Source organism: Mauremys reevesii, linkage group 18, assembly GCF_016161935.1.
Source record: "Mauremys reevesii isolate NIE-2019 linkage group 18, ASM1616193v1, whole genome shotgun sequence".
Lineage (NCBI taxonomy): Eukaryota > Metazoa > Chordata > Testudines > Geoemydidae > Mauremys > Mauremys reevesii.
The window spans coordinates 7,162,799-7,182,510 of NC_052640.1; the positions used below are offsets into that span (position 1 = coordinate 7,162,799).

At 44.6% G+C, this 19,712-nt stretch overlaps 1 protein-coding gene across 7 annotated transcripts in view; it reads left to right on the plus strand.

Annotated features, from left to right (window-relative positions):
- Positions 1-19,712, plus strand: part of CAMKK2 (calcium/calmodulin dependent protein kinase kinase 2) — a 48,725-nt gene that overhangs the window by 23,723 nt on the left and 5,290 nt on the right. For 2 of the 7 annotated variants that reach the window (XM_039505343.1, XM_039505342.1), the window contains exons 8-17: positions 1,331-1,367; positions 5,253-5,274; positions 8,044-8,151; positions 10,152-10,240; positions 10,493-10,692; positions 10,799-10,852; positions 12,079-12,152; positions 13,009-13,096; positions 14,119-14,247; positions 17,182-17,282. In XM_039505343.1, coding sequence (XP_039361277.1) covers positions 1,331-1,367; positions 5,253-5,274; positions 8,044-8,151; positions 10,152-10,240; positions 10,493-10,692; positions 10,799-10,852; positions 12,079-12,152; positions 13,009-13,096; positions 14,119-14,247; positions 17,182-17,282 — 902 coding nt within the window. Of the gene's footprint in view, positions 1-1,330; positions 1,368-5,252; positions 5,275-8,043; positions 8,152-10,151; positions 10,241-10,492; positions 10,693-10,798; positions 10,853-12,078; positions 12,153-13,008; positions 13,128-14,099; positions 14,248-17,181; positions 17,283-19,712 lie in introns of those variants that run through there. The other 5 variants (XM_039505345.1, XM_039505344.1, XR_005589604.1 and 2 more) reach the window with 4 other exon arrangements.

A 19,712-nucleotide genomic window follows, 5' to 3' on the forward strand; every position in this document is an offset into this window, starting at 1 on the left:
CCCACTTCTATTTCTTTTCATAATTAATCTTTAAAGGATAGCAGCAAAGAATCCTGTGGCACCGTATAGACTAACAGTCTGTTAGTCTATACGGTGCCACAGGATTCTTTGCTGCTTTTACAGAACCAGACTAACACGGCTACCTCTCTGATACTTTAAAGGATAAAGCATTAAAAGTTTGAGTAATGCCAATGCTAGATTCCACATTCGTCTCCTAGGAAACATATTGGCTTAATGAAACTGACCATGCAAAAAGTATCAAGATCTATGAATATGCATACTCAAATTTGCTGGTTTACAAGTGAGATAAAATATTTAAACATACCGGAAGTATTATTTCCTTTGTGTTACAGCTACATTTTTTTTCCTCTCTTATCTTTTCCCTTGAGGGAAGGAACTAGTGAGATTAGCAAAGCAAAATTGTCTGTTTTAAATTAAGATGTTGGGAACTGGAATTCCTAAAGGGAAATGGCTTTGAGAAAAATACTAGTTCTAAAATTGGAGCTGCTGACCTGATATGAGTATATCCGGGGTGTATGTTTAAAAGATAATTAAACTGGTATCAACCAGACAAAACACATTTTGCTTTATTTCTTCATGAATCCACTTATACAACTTATGTATTTAACGTGTGTGTGTGTGTAAATTTAAAATCTATCTATCCTACAAACATATGCCTACAGAGAGGGATGCAGTGGCTGATGTGCATATCATAGTTCTCTTCTGAATAGATTCAGAACTTCTGAGTCATATGCCATGTAATGCTTAATAAATAATAATTGGAGATATACCAATCTCCTAGAACTGGAAGGGACCTTGAAAGGTCATTGAGTCCAGCCCCCTGCCTTCACTAGCAGGACCAATTTTTGCCCCAGATCCCTAAGCGGCCTCCTCAAGGATTGAACTCACAACCCTGGGTTTGGCAGGCCAATGCTCAAACCACCAAGCTATCCCTCCCCCCACAACTAATGGAGTAATTCTCCCTGATGTCAAATGTTAGAGGCCTGTGCTTTTAGAGGAGAAACATCTGAGTTCTGTCCCTGATGATGTCAAGAAGTTCTGACTGACCATGGTATGCACAGTTAGTTGGGACAACCATGAAACCCTAGGTGGCTGTAGATTTAGTGTGTGTGTGTGTGTGCACATGCATGTGTGTATGTAAATAAAACCTTAGCTATACATTTGGGGCCTAAATTATCTGATACCATGTCCCTATTGTCAGTATATTTATTCTTGGTATTTTCTGATGGGTGATACGAACCTGTGGAAATATAGAATACTTTTTATCCACGTGCAGTCGTTTTATTATCCTTCTAACTTGTGTTGACAGGTGCTAGATGACCCCAGCGAGGACCATCTGTACATGGGTAAACAAGTCACTCTTCCCTTCTGCCCCACTGTGCATGCCACATGACAGTGACAGTATTTGGATGCAATCTCTGCGTGGATCAGACTTTTGGATGACTGTATAAAATATTTCCCATGGTCTGCAGGGAGGACTGAGGTAGTGAGTTATGCCAGCAAAGTAGCTGATCACTATGGAGATTCCTTTTATGCTGCTTAAAGTAATAGAATAGGGCTTACAGCAGTGAGAATTTTCATGGCATGGATATATCGGAGGAACAGGTCCCCTTTAATTACAGAGACATGTGGGATCCAATGTCTGGGCTCAGAAAGAAAGAAAACAGGACTGTACCTGGTCAGCCTATACTCAGCAGTGCACTAGGTTATAATTAGATGTCTGGGAGCACTTTGCAGAGCCAGGTGCCCAGCTGTAACCTGTAATGCTCTTAACTGCTATCCTGCTGTCATCTTACCCATGTGCTGTATAAACTGTAGTTCCTTTTTTGAAAGAGGGACTGTCTTATCTGCATTCTCTCCCCAAATGTTGAAAACCCTGCCCTTCCCACGGAGGTTAAAGAGGAGCAGAGTTCAATAATAATTTTGTTTCCTTAGCTATCCTGCCAAACGAGGGTTGCAAAGAGTTGTGCTTACATTGTCTTGCCTCTCCCAACCCCATTTTACAGCGAGAGAAATTGAGGCACAGGGGAGCAGTAAATCATAGACTTTAAGGCCAGAAGGGATCACGAGATCATCTAATCAGACTTCCTGCATATCAGAGGCCATCAGCATCTCCCAGCACCACACACTAAACCCAACAACCAAAATGAGACCAAACATTACAGCCCACAGGAAACTAAATTATCGCATGTCACAGGCAAAGAATAGGAGGGACTGAGTTGCACCGATGTAGGAGCTCCCTGCAGTGGCAGGGAATTGATTAAGTGAAAGATTCCAAGATGATCCTGGCACGTGACCCGCACCCCCATGCTGCAGAGAATGGCAGTGACTTTGGGGGTGTTTTGCCTATCTGACCTGAGGGAAAACTGCCTCCCAACCACACACATGGCGATCAGTTAGACCAGAGCATGTGAACAAGAAGCAGCCAGCAAAGCACTTGAGAGAAAGAATGCTTGATGCCACCTCAGGGCACTCACCCACTCTTCCCATCTCCAGCTTTAGCCATCTCAGATGCTTCAGAGGGAAGAGACACGGGTGGGAGGAAACCAGGTAATAATTGAGGGATAAAAATCCCTTTCTGACCCCTGCAGGTGACCAGCTGAAGCCCTGAAACATGAGATTTTAGGAACATAAGACACAAACTGGATGGGGCCTGCAGGACTGCCAAGCCCTGCTCCCTACAATCACAAGCAATCCCATCATACAATCCCACTCATAAATTTGTCCAGCTCTCTTAAATCTAGCTAAGTTGTTTGATCCCACAACTCCTATTGGAGGCTGTTCCAGAACCTCACTCCTCTGACGGTTAGAAACCTTCTAATTTCCAGCCTGAATTTGTTCATAGCCAGTTTATGCCCCTTTGGTCTTGTGCCAACATCATCCTTTTTCTTAAAGTGACTTACCCAAGAGCATACAAGTCTGTGGTAGTGCAAGGAATAGCACCGTAGGGATTGCCATATTTGCTCAGACCAATGATCCCATTTGTTTGGTACCCTGACTCTGAAAGTGGTCAGTACCAGACCCACATACTAATGTATTGCATATCTTTCCAGACGCAGATTCTCTCCCTGCACTAGCTGGACATCTATTGATTTGAATCAAAGGTGCAATAGAAGTAAATTAAAATGTGATGTAAACTGGATATTCATTATGGACACCTCTTCCTGCAGCTTCATTCTTGCTTAACCCTATTTGGGATTAAGCTGAAGAGTGGTGTTATCTGTTAGTTATAGCAGGGTGTCAACAGTCTGACCTGGATTTAATACCTTGCTCTGCCACTAACTCACTGTGTGACTTCAGGCCAGTCACTTAACTTTTCTGTGCCTCAGTTATCCCAGCTATAAAATGGGGTAGAACTTACCTACTTAAACAATACATGGTTGCAGAGCATGCGAGACTCTGGGTTGAAAATACCTATGGAAATGCAACATTTTCTTATTGTCAGATGGTGGGTTTTTTGTGGGGGGGAGTTTCTTCCTCGTACCCTAATTTTAGCTCCTTTTCAGAGCTGTTGAAGTTGGCTCCTGGTGGGAGTTGTAGATTTTTTTTTTTATTTTTTTTTTAGGCAGTAATGACTGTAAAGAGCAAACTACTCAGAGATCTGGGGGGGGTCATGTCAGCAAAGCCTTTAAGAGCTCACTGATTAGCACAGCCTCTACCTTCTTTCCCTGTCTCTCTAGAATTGTTTAGCAGTTTGTTTCCTAAAATAGACTAGTTTAAGGGAACTAATCAGCCTTGAGAATGTTCCCTGATATACATTGCTTAATATTGCTCGAAACTACACTTAAAATTTGAGAATTTCAATACAAATACCCATCTGCAATAACAAAGGGGATGAACAAAGGCCAAGACAATGACTAATTAAGACCAATGTTCCAATCACTGCTCTTGCCACTATGCCTTTTTTAAATCATCATCTGAGTTCATTAGCATATTGGTCTCATTGTGAATCTGCCTTATTTCTATTAATTTAATCTACCCCCTCAGGGCCAAGTTTTCCAGTGCTAACAGCTGTTGTGCCTGAAAAACACATGTTAACTAAGGGGCACATTTGTCATCCTTTCTCATGCTATGCAGTACCTTACTCCCTGTTTAGTCCCATAAACCTCAGTGGGACAACTCTGAGTACTTACTCCACATGAATGTGGCCGGATCAGGGCCTGAATGTTATCTGTGAACATACAAATAACTGAATATATTAACTTCTCCATTTTGTACAAGGGAATGTGTGTTTTCTACATTCAGCTTAGGTGCAAGAATGTTATTTACTTGGTTTAAAAATATAACATCATAGAAGGTGTAAGATGAGCATTATTTAGCAGAGGAACTAAGGGTATCGCCACACTGCAGCTGGGAGCAAACGGGTAGACACACTTGTGCTAGTGGGGCTTGTGCGCGTGTGTTAAAAATACCTGTGTGGATGTCGCAGCCCCAGTGAAGGTTTGCGTGAGCCCCTGGTTCCAAGCGTGGGTGGCTAGTCGAAGCACAGGCTGGTGCTGCAATATCCACACTGCTATTTTTAGTGTGCTAGTGAGAGTCCCGCTAGGACGAATATGTTTTCCCAGGCTGGGAGGCTCATCTCAGCTGCAGTGTAGATAGATCCTTTCTGACTCCTGCCCAGCTTTTCTTGAAGAAATAAGCAGTTTGTTAAAGCTAAGTCCATAAATGTTTTTTGGGGGGAAACTTTTTACTTGGTTCCTGGTGGAACCTTTCTGATGGTGTGTATTTTGCTCTGTACCTTAACTGATGATGGAGCACAGTATTCAGGTCAAAGAGCTGAAGTGTCCTTAGATCCTAGTTCTGCATTCTCTGCACACTCAAAACTTGGGTATGTAAGAAATGCAGAATCAGGGTCATAGTGAGAAGATTCTTAGCCTGATAAACTATAATGATTCTGAAGTGCTGAACAAATATGCTAGTTCATAGATTCTTAACAAGGAAGATAGTAATATGCTCTTTGAAGTAGCGCTGTGAATTGTCAGTCTAATTTCTGCATGAACTCCAGATCTGTGTGATAAATACAGCGACAACGTCATGTAAAAATGTACATTTTAAAAAACAAAATATCACAAGGGATTCTTCCACATTCTGAACTCACTTCACCCAGCCAGTTTCATGTTGTCGTTTATTATTATTTCCATAATTGGTCATAGAAATAATTGCTTTTCTGCTGGGATCTTGTTTGCAGAGCTTTCAGCCTGTCATTAATCACCTTCTCTTTTGTGTTTCAGTGTTTGAACTGGTAAAACAAGGGTAAGTATTGAACCTTGTTATTAGGTCTACAAACTTAGTGAATATTGAAGCAAATGTATTTCATAAGCAATGTGTGTGAGTGTAGTTTGGTTGAAATAGTGCATACAGTGGGCCAAATTCCTTACAGTGGTGATGCGGAAGGTGTTAAAAGTAGGTCTCCCTATGTCCTGGTCTGCAACTTACAATTTAGATCATCCTAGCTATGTTAAATTCTCACCCCCACAACACTGTAGTTAAGCCAACCTTTACCCCCCATTGTAGATGTGGTTAGGTTGACAGAAGAAGTCTTCCGTGGACTGAAGTCCCACGGCTCATGGTGGTGTATTACCTACACTGATAGAAAAAACCTTTCAGTTGATGTAGGAAGTGTCTACGCTATGGCATTGCAACTGTGCCGCTGTAGCTGTGCTCTGAGACCCAGATATCTCTGAACCTGGGTACACCCCTTACTGGTCAATAAGGGAGTCTAATTTGTTTTAATTGACATGTCAAGGAGTTTGGAAAGGTGTAAGTTAAAGTAAGGTGGGCTCTTACCTCCTCCTGCTAGCTGCGGTTCTTGCTGCAGTCTCTCTTCTGGCCCGTGTGTATGTGAGTTACACTGACTGAGGCTCTCTGACATGCTCCGAGTTTATCCATGAGAGTGTAGAATGAGCCCAAGTGATTGTGAGATGTGGAATCCTGGGTCCAATCCAGCACCTTATTGCATGTCTTGGGAAAATGGCACAAGGCATGATCTACAACTGCAGATACCTGTGTCGGCTTGTGCATGTGTGTGTAGCATGCTACATTCAGACTGGCTCAGTTCTGTTTGGGATGTCAACATCTTGTCTGAGTTTTATTCCTTTCCAAACTCTGTTGCCTTTCATCCTGCTACATCAGCAGAGGACAGAGGCAGCATGGCCTAGTGGACAGGACTCTAAATGGGAGTTAAGAAATCTGAGGTTCTCACCCCACTGATGACTGTGTGACTTTGGGCAAATCATGTAACCTTTTTCCTCATCTTTAACATGGGGATAATAATGCTCACTGAACTTTGTCAAGTGCTTTGAGATTTACAGATGAAAAATTCTAGGAAAAATAAAATAGGGTTTAAATGGCATGAGACGTTTAGGAAAAAGTATCTCTGAATTTGTAAGGGCTGTTTGCAGTTCTCATGACAGCAGCAGTAGCGATGTAATTGTAACTAAAACTAGATTGTTAGCTCTTTTGGGGGGTAGGTTCTATGTTTGTACAGCCCCTAGCACAATGGGGTCCTGGTCCATGGCTATGGCTCTTAGGTGCTATAATAATTCAAATAATAAAATTGTTAGAGCTGAAGATTTCCCTTCTTATCGTGGGCAAGAAGCTGAAATCACAGTAAGCCAATGTGTTTCTCTGTGGATTCATGATACAGTTTTCCAGCATGAGAATTTAAACACCCATTGAGCTTATGTTTATATGTATCTCCTCCCTCAATACTGAGAATTAGCTTGGGTCATCTTGGAGAGAGAATGAAATGCTGAGTCCTCCTCACCTCTTTCTCTCTCTCCCCATCTTAAGTGGGGAAGCCCATGTATCCAGCTGAGAAATAATTGTGTCCTGTAGAGTCTCTTCTGCCCTTGAGAGGCACAGGCAACTTCCATTAGTGCTAGTGGAGGGTAATCCTGTGCAACAGATAATAGACGCTAATGGGTCATTTTTTGATCCTCTTGACTTGTGAGGCCATCTCCTGTGTTATCCATCAGTCTTATCTTTGGCACTCAGCCTGTTGAGTGTCTGCAATGCACCCTCGTGTGCTAGCGTGAGATGGGATTTAGGAGGATGTAGATGACCATTTATGGGAACAGCAAAGGGGTGGGCGGTGCAAGCAGCACGGTTCAGTGGTTAGGGCACTGGACTGGGACTCTGGAGACCTGGATTCTATTCCTGGCTATATCATTGACATGTTGTGGGACCTTGGTCGAGTCACATCCATCTCTCTGCCCCCTCCCACCATTGATCTGTCTTCTCTGGTTAAATTTCCTGCTCTTCAGGGCAGGGACTGTCTCTTCCTATTCATGACAGTGCTCGTCGCAGTGGGTCCCTGATTTTGGATGGGACCTCTAGCTGTTGTTATAATACCAGTGATAAATATATGGGCGCCCTACACCAATGTGAAGAACAAAAGGCGGCTCTTGGACAGAGCAAGGCACTCTAGCATCTCTTTAGCTCTTTCTACTTCGGTTAGATGCTGGATCCTTCAGAGATTCAAGACAGGCAGCAGCATCTCCCACAGCTTTTGGGAAAATGTGCAGACTCTGGCAAGGAGACAAGAGACACATATTCAAGGTGGAGCTAATTAGTTTAACTTTCCTCTGAGAGTCCCACCCGCCTTCCAAAAAACCAACACCCCTGCACTGCTGATGGCAAAAGGATAATGTGAGCTTTGCAGTTAGCCCTGGGACACTAGAAACCTCGATGGATCCTAAATAGACGGGGGCGTGGCACCAGATCCTGTGCTTCAGCACTTCTCTGAGATACCACAGGAGGGGGTGCAATACCAGGGAACTAAGACTGTAGTGGAGAACGGAGATTTTTCTTGCAATGGCCACATTAAGGGTCAGATTCTGCTCTCAGTCCCAGTAAATCCAAAGCAACTCCATAGACTTTAAGGGAGTAACTGCAGATTGGCATTGGTGTAATAGAGGTTGGGATCTATCCCAAAATCTCTTAGTTTGAGGGAAATGGTGAGTAAAAAGAGGAGACCGACATTCCTGGGGTTGAAGAAAATTCCATCTGTCCCTCACATAGAAAGGATACAGTTCTGAAAGGACGAATAGATGGACCAGTACAGCCAGCCATTGTGACCCATGGAAGACCTATGTACGGTCCAGATGTGCAAGCCAAACAGCTGCCAAGGTGCTGTTCCAAGTTCTGTGCCCTGTTTCTTTCTAATGTGACTCAGTTAATCCCTTCCCCTGTCCCACTTTGGCTTTTTATAGTGACGTGAACCAGATTCTGGGGTCGAGAGGGGACACCGCTATTTATGGGAGACAGCCACGGTACCACTTCATTTTTTGTGCTGTGTGACTGTGTAGGGGGAGATTGGAGTGGAGCCCGCTAGTGCCGCTTTCCCAGCTTGTGCTGAGGAAGAGGGTTTGAAGACACTTGAAACATGATTGGGTGACAGGAGGAAACCACACTGGAAATCCTTGGAAACTTCTCTTCCCGCAAACCCAAACCTCAATGAGAATCAGACCTAAGAGAGGGCAGCTGAGTGCTTTCGTGTCTGTAGGAGACATCTTGCACTGAAATGGCTTTTAGTTCTCTCAGTCTTTGAATTGTATAGATCTCCGCTTTCAGGCTGCTTCTAAAACAACGCTTAGTCCAGGAAGCATTTCTACTGTAATGGCTGCTTCCCATCCTTTGTACATTCTGCCTGTAATGTTTGCCATAGGCAGTGCCTCTAGATTGCAAGCTCTTTATCTATAAGGCCAAAATCCAATAATTTATCCAGTGCTATATGCACGTACCATGCTATCTATGTTAATGACCTGGATTCTAATGGACCAGACCCTAATTTCTTCACTCCACCCTCATTCAAGCAATGCTCCCACTGACTTCGGTAAGAGTTTTGCCTGACTCAGAGCTGATTAAGTCCTTCAGGATTTGGCCATCTAATAATAAAGGGAGGCGCTGCCACTGCCAAGTTAGCATTTGTGCATGAACATGATGCTGCTGAGGGCAGCAGAGCCCTGCTGCTCGGGCTCTTGTGTGTATCACAGCCAGGGGGATATTCTAGGGTGACATCCATCCAGGTGCCCATGCAAGAGGGGAAATCATGGAACCTGTTATATAGAGGGAGAGCTAAGGTGTAGGCCTCCATCTTTGGCTACAGCCAAAGAACACGCAGCGTAACTCATAAGGCTGCAAAGGTGACTTTAAGCCACTTTTCTACTTCCCTGATCCTCGTCCTGGGCCATTGTGTTCTGAACTGACCCCTCTCCCCCCCCCCCCACCCCCCAGGGTAATTTGGAGTAGCCTGAGGGCTGCTGTAACTTAGGCAAGCTGTCAAGCTCAGGGGCAGTTACAGTAGCTGGGAATTGCTGGGTTTTAGGGGAGCCCCAGCTATGTCCCCTAAGCCACCCACCAAGAGGAGGGCTGGCGTAGGAGCCATTTTCCAGTTCTGCACCAGCTGAGGAACCCACTCGGCTGAGACTGTGGCTGGCTTCAGCGGCTTTGGGGCTGCTTTGCAACAGTGTCATGCGGCAAAGGGGCCCTCATGCAGCCAAAGATCAGGGACATAAAATCTCTCCCCTGGAGCAGCAGGGGTGGCTGAATGTCTGGCACTGCCTTCCTAGGCAGAGTCTGTGTAAAGGAGTCACTGTATCTACCATACTAAAATTGAGCTTCCCAGCTTGTTTCTTCTGGTGACATAGGATGTGTCTACACTGCAGTTAAACACCTGGAGCTAGCCCGTGGGGTGTCCCCAAGCCTGGCACAAACTCAAACATCAACACTGCAGTTAAACAGCCTTGTAGCACGAGCCCAAGTCAGCAGACATGGACCAGCCACGGGTGTTCCATTGCAGTGTAGACATACCCATAGATAACTAAAAACCATGTGTCAATGTGCTGAGCCACAACAATGCAACATGATTATTTTTATAGTGTAGACAGGGCCTAATATGCTAACGTTCTGGTTTATTATAGTGAGTTAATCCGCAGCATTTGCTGAAGACAGGAAGGAGAGTTGCAGGATAGCCAGGTTCATGAGCTAAAGAATCCATTATCTCTTGCTGGGTCAGAGCTTTGCTACCTGTTCTCTTAAACATCAGTCAGAAAAAGAAGCCTCTGACATCTTGTGGGTTTTAAACTGTGCCCTTCTTCCTCATTAGTCCTGCTTTGTTGCCTTTCCAGGCCTGTGATGGAAGTCCCTGCCATTAAACCTCTCACTGAAGACCAGGCTCGGTTCTACTTTCAGGATCTGATCAAAGGCATCGAATACTGTAAGCTTCTAAACAGAAACCACTGGCGTTCTTAACAACTGCGGGCAGATTCGCAGCTGGTGTAATTCAGCTGGCTCCAGCAAAGCTACAGTGACTGACACCAACTCAGGATCTGGCCCATAGTGTCGACATTCTTGTTAATTGAGTTTTGCAGTCCCTGTGTGTTTGGTCGTTTGCTCTTAGCTGCCCTCTGCTAGTTGTGTTACAGGCATGCACTGCCATTAAATGTCCTGCTGTTTCTTTAACACACAGTGCACTATCAAAAGATAATCCACCGGGATGTTAAACCTTCCAACCTTCTAGTTGGGGAAGATGGTCACATCAAAATCGCTGACTTTGGAGTGAGTAATGAGTTCAAAGGAACTGATGCCCTCCTGACCAACACTGTGGGCACCCCTGCATTCATGGCACCGGAAACCCTCTCAGAAACGAGAAAAATCTTTTCTGGCAAGGTATTTTGTAGTTAGGATTTTTATAACTGTCTCTTTAACATATACACATTTTTCGGGCTCCATGTGCAAGAACTAGCTATAATACTGTATTCTGCTTTCTTCCAAGGCTTTGGATGTATGGGCCATGGGAATCACGCTCTTCTGTTTTGTGTTTGGACAGGTAACGAGTTTCTTGTTTGAGTCTGGTCAGTGAGTCAGCATGTCTCTACACAAGGCTTTGTGTGGTGTTTCATAGGGTGAAATTTATATACCCTACCCTCCCCTCCCCCGCAAAAAAGCCTGATCAGTCATGGCTTCTTCCCCATAACCTATCCCTGTGCTGCCTGCTGGGCCAACGTTCCTCCAGCGCAAAGGGTGTGCAGAGGCCTGCCTTACAATGAAGCTGCTCCTCCTAAGGCCCAGTCCCTTGCGTAGCCCGTCTGCAGGGCTTCATTGCTGTAGTGTAGAGACCTGTGTGGGGCTTTTTAAAATCCTGCTCCCGCTCTTATGGCAGGGGTCCTACAGGATCCCAGTTCCGCTGCCGGGCTCTACTGTAGAGTGTCTTGTGCAACCCACAGCTCCATAAGTGTTGGGGTTTTTTTATGAATGTCTAATCATTCATCCTTAAGGTGTCTGGCCATTACTGCAGCGGTTTTCTCACTGTGTGTGGGGATGGTTAGTGATAATGAAGTAATTCCTGCCCTGATTCATTTAAATTGTCGGAACATCTGGGCATTTCACATTCAGCTTAAAATCAATAACCACAAGCTTGAGTGACTCCGTGAAATTGCACATGACCCATGCCTGCTGTGATGCTAATGGATTCATTAGTTGAAAGCCCAAGTAAATGGATGAGCTTTTCCCATACCTTGCAAATTACTAAACATTAGATCCATTTGACCAGCGGAGGGCGCCTCTGCTGAGAACATCTTTGTGCCAGTCCTGGGCGAGCAAGAGCTCATCCAGCAGAGATCTTAGCTGGTGCAATGGGATGTAGAGGGAGAGATGGCTTAATAAATGATGCTGGAGAATGGATGACCTGTCTTGGTCTCTTCCAAACCCCGGGGTCAATCCAGCAGTGCTTGCTCGGGAGAGGCTCCACTGCTTTCAGAATGCTCAAGGATTGTAGGATTGGGCTGTCCAGATTGTTCGGCCAGGAGCAGCTGTTCTGTTCTGTCCTTTGAGCCCACACTATGTAAAGGTGTCGTTGTTTTTAAATGAAGCTGAACAAAATAACATGGTGAGAAAATCAGCCATATGTTGTGTTTTTTCCCCTGAATTCTTTCTCCCTCTCCTTTTGAATCCTGCAAAATTCTTCCCAAGGCAAGTGATGTGTTCTGCTGACTCCACCAAATTGGCTTATTGCTTAACAAATCCTGGTGTTTGTTTTTGTTTGTTTGTGACTAGTGCCCTTTTATGGATGAGAGGATTCTAAGTTTACATAGTAAAATCAAGACCCAACCCCTGGAATTCCCAGATCAGTGAGTACATAGAAGGCTTTTTATTATTTATGCACATTGGAAAGTGAACACCATTTCCCCAGGATCCCAGAAAGCACTGAGTCAATGGAACTGGACCTGATCCAATGAGATTTTACAAAACTATAACCCAAACCACCAATCCTTCCCTTTCTCTGTTGCACTCATCCCTGGAAAACTCCCTTCAAACTTGACATGGGGTCAACATTTGTTGATCTACAGCTGTTGGAAAAAATGTTTGTGATTTAAGTTCTGGAGTCTCCAAAGAGAATTAACCTCTTCCATCCACATGGTGGATTTCTATCCAATCTCGCCATCTTTTTTTTTTATATATATATATATATATATACCCTGCGCATCCCTGACCGCTCTGAGCACGGTTCTTTATTTGACTCCAAGTCATCTCAGTGTGTATTTGCTTCTCCTATGGAAACGCCCTTGGGGACAGTTACATGGGAGTGGGTCCCTCCTTCCCGAGGCAGTGACTAAATGAAGAAGTAACTGATCTGAGTAATCCCATGGATTCCTGAATTTTCTGCTACTCCTTAATCCTTGGTTCTCCTTCATCATTTAATCCCATTCCCAAACACTGTCACCTCCACTCAGAGCTTTACCAAAGTGAGAGCTGGGCAGCATGGACCTCAGGATTCAGCTCCGTGGTGGAGCAGAAGTGAGTGTGCACACAGCATGGTCATTCTCTAGCACTAGCCTGCGCAATCTGCAGAAGCACAGGCTATGTCCAGACCTGTCCCGCCCCACAAACACCTCTTTGGAAATGAGCTGATACGATGAAACCTGTGAATGAGAAGTGGCTGTGAACTCTCTCAGATTAACCTGTGGCTCACTTTAATTTCCCAAGGCCAGACATTACCGAGGATTTCAAGGATCTGATCATGCGGATGCTGGATAAAAACCCTGAATCCAGGATTTCAGTCCCGGAAATCAAGGTACTTGCCAGTTGGAAATGAAGCCTTGTTGGTGAGTTGTGGCCTCGCTACTGTCCGGGCTGTTTTTATTTTGTTGCGTTTTCTTTGCTCAGTCTTGTCTGGAGTCAGTTTATCATTTGTTGCTCCCTCCCCCAACTACCAATGCCTCCTTTTCAGGCCCTCCTGAGCCTTCTCCATCTCAGGACCTCTTGTGCCTGCAAGGCCAAGCCACATAAAGAAATCGTCTGCGTCCAGTATTTCCTGGACTTCTAGGATAATATTGCAAAACAGCCTTCCCAGGAGACTTCTGTCCCTCACTCCCTGCTGGAGCCCAGAAGGGTTGAGCAGCTGTGAAAATGGCAAATAAGGTTGGGGAAAGGCAGAAACCAGGGGGAGTTAATGAGCTATTTCTGAACCTTCCGAAAGGGCTCGAGAAATGGACAATGGTTCATGGTGTTTGGAGATTGGGCAAAAGATTCCTTATTTTATTCTGAACATATTCTCCCATTTCTGCTGTGGTCTGTTGGTTTAAAGTCTGGGGCTTGGAGCCAGGACCCATGGATTCTACTCCCAGCTCTGCCACTTGTCTCTGTGCATGACCGTGGGCAAGTCATTTCACCTTTTTGTGCCTCCATTTTCCCATCTGTAAAATAAGAGTAATGATGACTCCCCATCTTTGTAAGGCATGTACAGCTCCCTGGATGCAAAGTGCTTTGTATGTGCTACCCATTATTTATCCTTTCCCCTCCTATGTGACTATAGGCCTGGTCCACAGAGTTTGGGGAAGTGCAGCTCTAGATCCAAAGTTGGAGAGTGTGTGCATCTGGAGTTTTGGTTTGGGCTCATCTCTAGTCCTAATGATTTGGGATTGTTCATTCCTCTAGCTCACTAGGTTAAAGGGAAGAGCGTTCCTGACTCCTTAATAACTCACAGGCCTATGAGTACTGTAGCTGGAGAGATGCGGTGCGCTTGCCAGGTCTGAGTTGTTGTAATTTTTTCAAAAAGAGGAAATCGTTTCTGACAGGCTGTGTTATTAATTGAAGTTGCACCCGTGGGTCACTAAGAACGGAGCAGAGCCGCTGCCAACGGAGGATGAGAACTGCACGCTCATCGAGGTGACCGAAGAAGAAGTCGAGAACTCGGTCAAACACATCCCGAGCCTGGCCACAGTGGTGAGTAACACAGGCCAACCGTTCGCTCAGTGGGTGCATGGAAAATGCTCTGCTCATTCAGAGTAGTCCCTTAAGACGGGATGTTGTCTAAGAAGTTGTTCTCTTGTCGCACTTCTGCTGTTCCACAGATCTGAGTCTCTTATCTCCTAGTGCTGAGCCTTCCCCTTCCCCTGTCACTTTTAACCCCTTTCTAAAAGCCATCTGATTGGAGCGTCGGTGGCTGCCATCTTGCAACTGCTGTTTAGTGGGATTTTGTCGCTTTTATTGGACCTTCTAAACTCCAGCTTGCTTTTAACCTGGCAGCTCTGGGACTTTGGTCACGCCTGTCCCATGTCCTGCACTGAAGGGAAATCTCGGTGTATTGTAGTGGGAGTTAGCAGAAGAATACTGAATGCTGTAGTCTCTTAACTTGCCTTAGGGTTTTCATGTGTCTGTTTGTAATATGGTGCTGTGGAGGAAAAATGGGAAACAAATTGTTTTTTCCCATCTTGCCAACTTGTGGTTCGCTCTCAGATTTCAAAGCTCTCATACATTGCTCCCAACGATTGCAAAGCCCAGCTCTGCAGCAGAACCATATTTAAAGTTCTGGACCATATGGAGAGGAGGGCTGCACTCGACAGAGACCAGGCCTTCAAGCAGGTATCCCTGGGCCTGTTGAGATGTTCTTTTGGCCACCACTGGAGCCATGGCTGCTCAGTGGCGTTGTCATAGTTTTAGTTTGTACCTTCTGCTTTTTCACTGTGCACCACAAGGTGTCATAAGAGGTGCTGTGCTGCATTCCCCTTCCTGCCGCGTACTCTCACTTTACTGAGAGGGAACAAATCTGGGAGGAAAAACAATGATTATTGGCAACCGTGTGTGTGTGTGTTCTGCTGAGCAGACAATGGCACAGTCTGTGCTCCACGGCCTCGAATTCTGCCCAGCACAGCGCACGCGCAGTCCTGAGTTCTGTGGGAATTGAGGGTGCTCAGCGCTTTGCAGGAGGCACTCTGATCCAGACAGGATCAGGCCCAGCAAGGATAGTCTCTGCATCTGCTCCTCACGGAGCTCAACTTCACGTCAGACAATCTCTGTGTTCCCAACCCCAAATCTCCTACGCCTTGAATTCATTAGCAGCAACCTCCTTCCTGTCCTGCTGTCACGTCTTTGAATTTAGGTCATTATTCAGAAGAAGGGAAAAAACAGGCCTGCATTTTTATTTCTGCCTTTATTTGTGAATAGCTCACCTGCTTTAATGTCCCTGTAATAGGTTGGTTTTTAAATGCTAACATTGTGTGTTGCCCTGTACGAGATGCAAATACAAGGATCATCCCCATCTTGAAGAGTTTACAATCAAAGGAGAAGGTTTGAAAAAGTTTCGACTCACCCTCCCACCCCCCAGAAGAGCTGAGTACCCACAGCCCCACTTGACATCAGTGTGTGTCTAGCACAGTGGAGTGCAAAATTAATGATTTATTGATTTATTAATGATTCATTATCAACTTGTTTTGCCTCTCTCTTTATTTTCTATTCATGAATTGGCCACTGACAGGTTGCAGAATTGTCAAAATTATTCACAGATTTCTCATAGACTTTAAGGTCAGAAGGGACCATTATGATCATCTAGTCTGACCTCCTGCACAATGCAAGCCACAGAATCCCACCCACTCACTCCTGTAACAAACCCCTAACCTATGTCTGAGTTATTGAAGTCCTCAAATTGTGGTTTGAAGACCTCAAGCTGCAGAGAATCCTCCAGCAAGTGACCCGTGCCTCACACTGCAGAGGAAGGCGAAAAACCTCCAAGGCCTCTGCCAATCTGCCCTGGAGGAAAATTCCTTCCCAACCCCAAATATGGCGATCAGCTAAACCCTGAGCATGTGGGCAAGACTCACCAGCCAGACACCCAGGAAAGAATTCTCTGTAGTAACTCAGATCCCACCTCATTTAACATCCCATCACAGGCCATTGAGCATATTTACCTGCTGATAATCAAAGATCAATTGCCAAATTAATTGCCATAATTAGGCTATCCCATCATACCATCCCCTCCATAAATTTATCAAGCTTAGTCATGAAGCCAAATATGTCTTTTGCCCCCACTACTCCCCTTGGAAAGCTGTTCTCCAGGGAATAATTCTTAGTCTGCCTGTCAAGCTGCAAATGTTACACTGAGATATAAGATTCACACACACACTTGGCTTTTACATGAATCACATGGTATTGTTTCTGTTCCCTGACTAAGTGACTTTGTAACCCACTGACAGTACATTCAAACTATACACTCAATTGTAATACTCATAGTTTGCACTATGGTGGTTAGCTGCATTCTTAATTCAATCAGGGAACTGATGCAATAATATGTAAGTTATGAAACTAAGTGGTAACATGAATTTCAAATTTTTTTTTGGTAACTTCTGTGCTTCACAGTTAAAGTTAGCTCAGTACAAAGTATAGCGTTTCCAATCACAATTCAGTTTTGGCAAGTATTAAAGCATTCTCTTTCCCCCTTCCCCGCCAGCAGATTGTGCTTTTAATGAGTATTCTTGCCATTAAAGACCAAGCAGCTGGAAATTCACAGAAAGTGAACCCAGCAGGGTGACAGATACATGCAAATCAAAATTCACTTTTGAATTGGAAAGATTATTGGAGAAGAAAATGTCACATTCTTCGCTCAGGTTTCATATCCAGTCTCCTGTGGTTTGAAGTATGCATATGTAGCTCTGAGGAGTTCCAGATAAAGAAATGAGCTTCTGTACTAAGCAGTTGTAGACCTGGCAATTGTCGTTATTGTTAAATGAAAACTTTGCCCAGTCTAGGCTTGTTTTTAATAGTTTGCTAAAGCACAAACTCTGTTGGTTCAGTATAAACTTTAAACATTTCTGTTACTCTTGAGTGGAAATGCCCTGCTATTGGGAAGGGTTGTCCCTGACTGAAATCAATCTTGTCCTGCAGATCTTGGTTAAAACGATGATCAGGAAACGATCTTTCGGGAATCCATTTGAGGGGAGCAGGAGAGAAGAACGATCGCTGTGTGCCCCAGGGAACCTACTGATGTAAGTGTCGTCATCTCACTCAGGTGCAATGGATACTTCCAGAGTGATTTACAGTGAGTGAATAGTCACATTGCAAAAATAGTCACATTCCCAGGAGAGCCTGAGAATTTTTATTTGAAAACTGTACTACCACCAGGCTTTTAGTTGGTACGATGTATGTATGGAATGAATCTAATCTCAACTCTATTTATACCCATAGAAGACTGCATTTCAGTGGTAAGGGAAGTGGTTCCTGTAAATTACTTGTAACTGAGGCACACAGTGCTATGATACTTCACAAATGGTATCCTGTACCAAATCCGAATGAAATCAAATCTTTGTCCCTAAAGAATGCTCAGCCTCTGTTTTATAGATCTACTGTAGCCTGAGTCAGTTCAGGACACATGGCTCCCTACGCATGTATGAGTGGAATTACTGATTTAGAACCAAATTTTCAGAGGTTCTGAGCTCCTGAACTCCCCCAGGAGACAGAACTGTAGTTGCAGGAAAAGTGTTCAACGTCCCTCAGGATTTGTCCTTACTGCTGCCACGTTTGTGCAGATTAGAGGCACAGAGGCTCCTCCTCCAAGCCAGTGTTTTAGGGTCTAGGAATTTGGAGCCTGAGCCTATATGGTGCTGAGCTTCCTCCACTGCTGTCGAAACCAATAGGAACTATGGGCGCTCTCCATCTTGCAGGTGGCATTCGCCACCAGGCAGGATTGGACCCATTGTAAGTAGCAAAATGCACATTATGATGTGAGTCCTGGAGTCTCATAAAGGCAGAAAGCCTTGTAATAAAGAGGAGTAGGAGAAATATGAAAAGGCTAGCTTTGCTGTTCACTTCCTGCATGTGAATGGAAATAGGGCCTTTCCATCGGAGGAATGCCAGAGTGGTTGTAAAACTGCCACCTTCTTACGCATCTCATCTGCTCCTTGTGTGTATTCACAGTCAAAGCTGCTCCTGGAAAACCAACACAGCTAAGAGAGTGCAAGCTGGATTCTAGTCCACGTTGGTTCCTTTCAGCTCATTACTGGGGAGGTGGGGAAAAGGCCTCGGACACTGTGGTCATCTTACCTGATTTGTGCTCGTTCTCACTTCACTTTCCCACTCCCCACAATTCTAGAAAAAACAAATTGGTAAATGTGAAATATTACATCAGTCAGACTTACCCGGCAGTGCCTTCTGCCTGTCCTTCATGTGGGCTCTGGGACATTCACAGATAATGTGTGATGCAACTCAAGAGAAGCGTTTATCTCTTTGGGTTGTGTTTTCCCCCCAAATTGTCTCTGTACAGAGATCTAGGTATAAGGAGAGGGAGCACAATTTGGGGACACATTTACACCAGGAAGCAGTGTTAGTGCTACAAGCAGTGGCTATCGTATGAAGGTTCCAGAATCGAGGGCTGTCCATTCACCAGAGTGCGTGAGCCCAGTAACCGATTGCCATTGTTTCAACCAATGAAGCCCATAAGCTGTAGGAAAATTACATTTAAAATAGGATAGTTCTTTAAAGCATTAATGGAGCTTTCTCAGAAAGTGGATCACGCATTACTGGTAAATAACTGGTAAATAACAAAAGCTCTTCTGGCTGCATGCAGTGGATGATAGACATGCATGAATTGCTCTTCTGATAACAGGAATGGGCTTGTATGGATTTCCTTGCTAAAATGGAGGACACAGAACTGAATTTTGCCAGTAAACTAATCAGGCCAATTAAAGGTGCATTGTTTTTCTTTCTGTTTGCATTGCAGCTGTGAAACGTTAGTAAGTTAGCTTTAGAATAAAGGTTTCACTTTAATAAACTGATCCGTTGTGCTGGGATCTGCTTTGTACTAAATACAAATTAGTAAATGAAAACGAACGTTGGACTTCTTGTTTGCCATCACCTTTTCCCCCTCATCTGAAGCAGATTTTTTCACCTGGATTCATTCCATTGATGAGAAGATCCCAAGGGCTTATATGTGGGTCAGCACTGAAGTCAATAGCAAAACACTCACTGACTTCAGTGGAGCTGGGATTTCACCCCCAGTGTCTATGGGCTCCTGAGCTGAAATGGGGCTTTCTAAGGCCTTTCTGGGCTTGTAGATGCTTCCTGTGAAGTTCCTATTTCCTAACCAGCCTATAGTTTGCCTGGCTCCACTGGTTCCCAGATGGATGAGGGCTTGGTGTCCTGCCTGTTAATGCTTAGACTGGGCTGCATCTGCATGGGAGTTCAAGTGACAACATCTCTTAAGCAGAAAGCTCCTGTCTGGGTCAGTCCTGTGTATATTCAGCACCTAACTGCCTGGTGCAGAAAATCGATTTTAATTTGAACCAGAGCCCTTGTATATGAACCCAAAAGACTGCTAATGCCTGTGATGTTGGTGTGTTGCATTTGTAATTCAGGCTGTATACGGCATTTTCCATCTGGATAAACTGGAAGATCAATCTGGTGATATCATCACAGACTTA